Raw genomic sequence first — 8,854 nt, forward strand, 5'->3', positions numbered from 1 at the left:
ACAGGCGTCTATAAGCAACTCAGTACTATCAGTACTTGTTTGCCACCATAGTAATATAAAAAAATATGTTGAGTTTTCTCACACTTATTTCATAGATTTTATTGTATATATGTAGCCCGTTCACACAGTTTATTTATTGTCTACTAGCTTTTACCCGCGACTTCGTTCGCATGATTGGAATATGTTTTTATTAACTAGGATAAAAGTAGCCTATATTCTTTTCCATCTCATATAGTGCGTATATACTAAATTTCATAATTATTGGTTAAGGCGTTAAGGCGCTATAAAATAATAAATAAACAAATTCACTTTTGCGTTTAATTTTACCAATGACCAATGTTATAAAATTTTGGCATAAATTTTAAATATAATTTCCAGTCACGTCAAATAAATCAGGTAAACTTAATTATTGATAAACATCAAAATACAAAACGTTTCATAGGCGTATTCTGAAATTATTTTATTAAGATTGTCTGCATAATGCGCCCTAAAACATTTTCTCCAATGCTTTCATAATAGTTGATTTAATATTCATAAATGAAAGTATTTTTGGTGGTATCGTAGTTCAGTGGCCGTTCTGGTACAGAAACAAACTAAGGAAGTAGGAACTCGCATAAAACAAAGTGCCAGTTATTACATTAATAACGGAGGCCCTACAAAAACCCTACCCTTTTTGTTTATCCCACAGGACTCTGAACTTCCGGATCCTCTGATGAAACAGTAGTATTTATAAATAAAAAATATGTATATTTATAAACTAAACAAAATTTATAAAAAAAAATCAGTATAATCAGTATTTTAGCGAAATAATACTACATATATGATGGATATAAATAGATGCTGCAATAATAATACTTTGTTTACTATTATTTTATCTAAATTTATTATTTATTTTTAATTTAAATTAGGCTTTAAATCTAATAACATTGATTTTGGCTAAGTGATTTTTTTTTAAAGTAAAAAAAAGGAGAATTAACTAAAACAGAATTACAATTTTGTGAAACAGTTTTTTTCTTATTTGAACGTGTTAAGTAACAAATATTTAAATATCTAATCCTATAGATCTATTGAGAAAGCCTATGTTTAGTAGTGGATAATAAACAGTTGACGATGATTCCAACATCTGTACAAAAAATCTATCTCAAACATCAGGCTACTATTTCACACACATTATTGACATTTTCCGAAGAGAAACGAGTCCTCCATAAATCTTAGTTGCCCAATTTTCTTTTGTCTGACCACAAGTGGCCTCTCTGATTTATTGTGGGCCTTCACCGCAAAAACTACAGGTCACATAATACGCATCTGTATGTTCCAAACTTTTTTATTTCAGTTTAATCTCACAAAACTTATTGTTGTTTTGATTTCAGGGACCTGTGAACTATTCCAAGCATAATTCTAGCTTTGCTATAAGTATTTGTAAAAGTGTACTTTATTGGTACTGGATTATGGATATTGAGTTATTTATCTATCAATAATTTCGTAAAAATATTTATAGACACAGGTTACCGCTTCCGCTTTAAGATTTTGGAATAGATTCCCATCATGTGGGCCGCCATTGTTTGACATTCTAAATTTTATAAAAAATAAGTTAAATACGTTACAAGTGCGTCGAAAATGAAACCTGGAGATAACGTTTACTGTGCTGGAGATGATGCGTTCTTATAATATTTGCATACATTCTAGTGCGAAAGTCTAACACTATTTATTCTTATGTAATCATATTATCCCTTTAAAATTATTTGACAACTAACAACTCGTTCTGGCTAGGCACGGGCATTTAATTATTTATTTTATATAAGAGTTAATAGGTAGAAAGATAAATTAGTATTTTATATATTATAGTTAAAGGAACTCAAATTTTTTAGAAATAACATATAACTTATGTTACTTGCCACATTAATAATCAACAAGAAAATGCAGCTTGTTATAGGTGAAAGAATTTTTATCGGTTGATAATTTTTTGGTTTATTCTATACGAACAAACAAGCAAGCAAATCTTTTTTCTTTATAATATTATAAGTATAGACATAAAAGTAGTGAAATGCCTATATCTGTGATTGCAGCGTATAGTTTCTTACAGTTCGTTTCTGAGCATATAATGCATCTTCTTAAAAAATATGTTTAATAAAATATTACAAAATAAAAACCACAATCTTTTCAATTTTTTTTTTAATATGGAATAGAATTAATACATAGTTGAATTAATGTGAGATAAAAGGATCCATGAATACGCCGTTTCAGTATATGGCTTTGTTTTCAGAGACTGACAGGCGTGAAATTAAAATGCAGAGGAAATTCTTTCGTCGTGATGTTTAGAAAAATGGACAGGAAATATTAAAATGGATAGTTGAATATACAATATGTTAGATAGAGATATGAAATTTTAGTAATAGAATTACGTACACATTTTTAATATTTACTGCAATTTAAAACTTTACACATATTTTAAAAGGAATCAGTTATCATCATTATTTAGATAACAAATGGGATGATTCAGTTTATCTAATATATTTACATAATAATTAACAAAAAAGTCTTTCGTTACAAAAATTAACTATTTACACATTTATTTCTGTTAATTTGTTGCATTATAATTAACGGAATATGCCTCCATTTTTCGTTTTCTGTCTTGGAGGATTTATAGTTACTTAGAACATAGAACACAAAAACTCATTTCATAAATCGTACATTATTTAATTACTTATATTATTTTATATAATTATAATATTTTAGAACGATATTCATATATTTTATATGAGATTAGAACAGTTAAATTTTTTAAAAATATTTTACTATTAACATATTTAACGTTAAATTGTGTTTATATTGATATATATTTTGTATAAAAAGTTATATAATATACATAATTTAATAAAAATGACAAACTATGTTCAAATAAATTGACTTATATATTACTTAAGTATTTACATATAACTGTATATAAATGAATTTCAAAATTATAACTTACATAATTAAGGCACATTTTGTTTTATGATTTGGTTCAATACTTTAAAAGTTGTTTATAAACATACTTATATAACAATCTTGTTTCAAGGAACCTACTTGCATACTAATGAAGATGATTATAACTTTTATTGCAATATATAAAAATAATATAATAAAAATAAACTTCGATGAAACACATGGCAGAATGGTGTCAATAATGACACAGTAATTAACAAACAATATAAATGATGTTTTAATTCAATTACCTATATTTTGTCAGAGTTATGATATTATCATGATTTAATAATTACATTTAAACAATATCAACATTGTTGTAAAAAGAATTAAAAATAATATTTCTAAATTCTTATTTTAAATAAAAAAAAATAGCAACTTTCTGTATAACATTTTATATTCATTAATCTTTTTGTGTTTTCACAGACTACTTGTTAATTATATTTCGACTACTACAGACAATAGTCTCAAGGTTACCAATCTACTTAGTGTTGCCTATTATTTATGAATATTTATTAACTGCACGCAAACTGTTGTAACATAATCTAGCTTGTTTAAAGATGTGTTGGTAATTGAATTTGATATCTAATATTTTATTTAGATCTCGTAGTGTCAGGTGCAAACAAATTAGCTTTAAAGTAGGTTATAGTAACATAATATTTTTACATTATATATTATATGATGTGTAGGCTCATGATAAATTAATTGGTTGAATTAATTGATGACCTACTTTTTTCTTGTAAAAATAATTGTAGTATCTAATGTAATTAACAATAAAATGCTTTTAGTTATTACTATACATATATTTCCACTTCAAAGTTGAGTGGATGATGCCTTTGACTCTTCATCCGTACGGTGACGTATGAGTAGCCTACTCCGCCGTCTGTGACGTTGGCACTCGCGTGAGAAAAGTCGTTGTCTATGGCTGCTACACCCTAGAAAAAAATAGGAGCATATAAATATTTTTTTAATATTTTCTAAATCAGTAAGTATCACCATATTATCTTTTTTTTCCCCACGCCAATTATTTGAGATCAGCATATGTTTTTATACATTTACTCAAGGTTTTGGCTTTTGGTTTTTCTATCGGCTGCCAGCCTGACATCAACCCTCCTTGAAAATGCATTTGTTGGTGTTATCCGTTATCTACGGCGTGGAGAAAAAGATTGATGAAAAAGAAAGGAAACCATTTTTTTATAGGTGTGAATAAAATTGTAGCCCCACTTGCGGTACCGGTATACGCTGGCGTTGCATCAGAGATCATAGGTGAGGTTGAAAGCAGGTCTTACTTTAAATACACGATCGGAACTTAACGCGATGAAAAATTTTGCAGGTAAATATTACCCATATACCTGCTTATTTACTGCTGACGTGAAAGCGAGTTAGTTAGTCCATTGTGAGGATTTATAAAAAAATTAACCACGGTAGTTTCAAAGGAAACCGCGTGGAGGTCGACCTGATAGGGTATATTGCTTCTTCCCCCAGAGAGAACGTTGGGAGCGAGTAAAAGAATTTGGAAAAGAGGCATGAAGGATTTATCGCGAAAAGGGTAAGGAGGGATACTGCAGTTACGGAAGCGTTACTGATTAGCAATTTTAGTAGCTCGAGAGGCCGTGGTTAGTGAGATACTCGTGTACCTTTAGTTTAGAACCGAACAGAACCCTAGAGGTGGAAACTCTTAGCACCAAATCAGTATCATATGCCATATTCAGCTGAAATCAAAATATAAAGTTTGTTATGGATGAATACATTTAGGTAAATTTCAGTTTATTAATTCTAGTTAATAGTTAATAACAATAATATGTTAACTTATAGTTCTGCTTTTTATATATAAGTGCATGTTATTTATTTCGGCTTAGGTACTCATGACTTCGTTTATTTAATAATTAGCAACCCTGAAATTAATGCGTGTGTAAGACAATACAAATATGACTCATGATAATTATTATCGGCTTATTTATGAAATATTACTATTTATACGATATTATAGAAACAGAAATAAATAAATAATTATTTCCATATATGTATATATAATTATTTCAATATTATTTGTACTATACAATATTGTTCTTATACCTTTTACTTTTAGTTTATATTAATATAATTTGTTTGTTTGTTTGTTTACAACACTTTATTGTTATTTAATTAATTTGTTGCAGTAGTTATAATTTAATATACAATATATGTCACGAAAAAATGTCAATTAATTAAAACGTGGAAGGTTGAAGAACTCAATAGTGATTCCAACTAGCATGTATGCTTGAAATAAATTAGGAAAATGGGCGACACAAGATATGTGTATTCGGATACAGATTTTTAGAATTTGATTCTTTCTACATACATTGTAATGTAGCACGTCGTTCTATGTACCATAATATAAGATAGGCTGAAAAATATTAAATGACAAAATAAAAATTTTCCATTTGTCGATTATGAATTAGAACAGAAACATTGAGACATCCTAATAGATAATTACTCGTAATAGCCGCAAAGACGTTTTTAATAAATAATTGGCTGAAGTTATCACCGAGGTAATGTTCTAGTAATAAATAACGCCTATTGTAGACACAAGGTCACAGATAAAATAGTATGTGAACTGGTGGTAGTACGTGGTAATATGAATGTAAAAAGGTGCATATGACTAGAAATAAATGTAAATTATTTCTGTATGTATCTATTAGATACGAAATTAGAAAAATTAAAATTTATAAAGGAGACTATACTAAGTCATTTAGACAGGTATCTCTGTCTTACATATTAATTGTGCCATAGAGCACACAGCCTAAATGGTCGCGTACAACGTGGTTTCAGATATGTTTTTCCTACGAACACTCAGGTTATGGAATGAGCTCCGTGCCGAAGTTTTCCCACTTACTAGAGACTACAGCATGGAGTTCTTCAAAAGGGGAATAAAGAGATTTCTTCAGGGTCGGCAATGCGCGCGTAATACTTGTGGTATTGCAGACGTTCATAGGCTACGGTAACCTCTTACCATCAGGCGGATTGTAGGCTTATTTGTCACCTCAGTGGTATAAAAAAAAACAGTTTACTTGTATTTCGGCTTAGGTTCCAATTAAATATATAAAAAATGGCAGTGAAAATATCACATACTGTAACTTTTAACGTCACAAGAATCGGCAATGTTTTTTTTATATTTTTCTTTAAAGGATTAAAATGGAATGTTGTATATATCTATGCTAACGACACATAAAGGTAAGTAATCAGTGAAGCTTGAAACAATGACGACGAAGTCAGATAAGTTGATCTGTCTTGTGACAATTTCACTAGAAATCACGATTGTTTCAGCGGGACTCACGTGTAGGTCGATCTATCAGAAAATATGTACATATTGCTAACAATGGAAACTGAGATCTTTATTATTAATAAATACTATATTTTCTTTGATGCATTTTTATGAGTAAACACTTAAAATTGCAGCAAAAAGGACTTGCATGAGATAAAAAAAACTGTGTCATATCGTCACCTTAAAATGTTGGGTTAATGTTCAAAACGAAACATAGAGTACATTTTTTGTTTTGAACATTTATCCCTGTATAATATTATTATTTTAATAATTTTGTACTTTGTATCTATCTAATAAATGTTATATTGTGAATTGTAATATCATTGTTAGTTACATTAATTCTAAATTTAAAAAGATTTAGATATAGATAATACGTATTTAGTTATTATACTTAATACATAAACAATTGAACATCAATTCAAAAAGGTGACTATAATACCGTAATACAAATGACCTTCAGTGTAAGATATAATTCAATGTGATAAATATTCTTAATTTTTATATGTAGTCGAAATTGTAAAATAGTGACAATTTATTTACTTTAGATTTTTGCCTAGGTATATATATATATATATATATATATATAATTGGGATATATAGGTATATTTATACAAATGTATAAATATTCATTGAGTTCTCGACTGTAATTATTATAACTATAATTAGCATAGGAACGCTAATTGTTTAAATACTAGTATACCCGCACAGGGTTTTACAAAAATACAAGTAATTTATGAATACAAAATACCTACTCATGTATTTATTAGTCAACGCAAAAGATGTTAACAAGGGAAAAATTTTTTACAATACAATTTAGTTGTAAATAAGAGTTCATTGATTTTTATAAAATCATGTTTGCTAAATAAAATACAGCAAGCAGGTGTAATGAATTATAACATAATTACTTTTTATATTTATTTTGCACTACTATCAGTTAATTTAAAACGTAACATGCGAGAATATTCGTTTACCTTTATAATTCTTTTCTCCGGATCTTTATAAGACAAACTTTTAATTCTTTTCTTAAAAGGTATCGCAAAGTCTTTTATCCTCTGGTGGAATACCATTTTCTTGTGTACAGTGTCACCGACAATCATATCGTAGCACAAAATAGCACACAAACACTCAAAGAATAACAAGAACAGAACCAAACGCATTTCCTTTCAATTTCACATTGCACAAATATCGTCTATGTTCATTCGACGAGACGCGAACACGGAATAACAAAATGATAACCTATGCTACCAATATTATGACATAGACTACGTCACTCCACGCTACACGTCCATAGAAACTCGCCAAATATGCGGTATAGTATGTTAACGTTAATCATTACTAAATACAAGTTCTTAATGATATTATTGGAAATTTCGACTATCAGAGAAATGACGGGTCATTTAGTTTGTTTATATAGTTGTCGACGTCAATATGAGACAATGAACATTCATTAATGATTGTTATTAGTAATTGTTATTTTCGTTTGTGTGGAAGAAATATACCAGTTCGTACTAAAATAAATACCTAAGTAGTTATTAAATTTGAAGCAATATTTTAGGACTGCTTTAAATACACATAATTATGTGTCTACTTAAAACAGTTTAGCCACAAACTTATTACTAGATATATAAGCTGTTTTTTTTTTATTTAATTTAATTAAAATATTTAGTATTGTATTTAATCGTATCCCCAATTATCTTAAGTCCCTACACCACTAATGTAACCTACCTTACCTATTTGCAACATTCTCGATGAAATGTGGGCATATCGAATAACTGTTCAATTCATTAAGTTCATCACAAACAAGTTTTTAGATTTGAATCTATTTAGAAAATACTATTATAGATTACATAGCTGTGTTTTTAGTTATGTTAAAATATTCGACAGAATCTTAAAAATGCCAGTCTGATTTCCATTTATTACAATAAATAGGCTTTTTATAATACCAAATGAGAGAGCATTTTTGACATTTCTTTTAAAACAGAACAATTAATCAACTTGTCACTCTAAAACTCCGACAGGGAAATGGAAAGTTCGCGAAGCAATTCGACGGGTGTAATTTTTAAGAAACTTCAAGTAAGTCCTTAAAATTACTGAGTTTCTGTTATAATTATTGCTCGGAACAGCACGCCCATTTGGCGACCCGACCCTGCGGAACTGTTGGGTGAATAATAACAGTTTTAACACTCGGTACTTTGTAAGTGTAGGTAAATTTTGTGTAACGAAATTCTTTTCATACTACAATACAATTTAGAAAATAGTTGGGAAAATAAACAGGAATTGTAAAATAAAACTGATATTGCAATTCAAAAACACGATGCCGGTGGTAATAAAAATTATTTATCATCCATTCTTATATACATATATGAACGGTTAATTGTCCACAGTAACCTAATTGTACTGTAAAACCTAACTTATGAAATAGGCCTATGTGAACATAGGCCTATTTCATAAGTTAGGTTCTAGTGACGTTTTAAGAAGAATACTGCTGTACATCCTCGACCACTTAGTGATTAGATGGCAACAAAGTACCTAATTAATAATAATTTTCGAATTAGAATTTATGATTATCATGAAACTTTTGGCATA

General features: G+C 28.7%; 1 protein-coding gene across 1 annotated transcript; it reads right to left on the minus strand.

Moving 5' to 3' along the window:
* Nucleotides 1–2,157: 2,157 nt before the first annotated feature.
* LOC113518940 (uncharacterized) lies at nt 2,158–7,540 on the minus strand. Its single transcript, XM_026903976.3, has 2 exons — nt 7,240–7,540; nt 2,158–3,899 (listed from the first exon to the last, which is right to left on the minus strand). The coding sequence occupies exons 1-2, from the start codon at nt 7,423–7,425 to the stop codon at nt 3,759–3,761; spliced, it is 327 nt and encodes a 108-aa protein (XP_026759777.2). The 5' UTR covers nt 7,426–7,540; the 3' UTR covers nt 2,158–3,758.
* Between the last annotated feature and the right edge of the window lie 1,314 nt (nt 7,541–8,854).

Source organism: Galleria mellonella, unplaced genomic scaffold, assembly GCF_026898425.1.
Source record: "Galleria mellonella isolate WM207_F2 unplaced genomic scaffold, CSIRO_AGI_GalMel_v1 utg165, whole genome shotgun sequence".
NCBI lineage: Eukaryota > Metazoa > Arthropoda > Insecta > Lepidoptera > Pyralidae > Galleria > Galleria mellonella.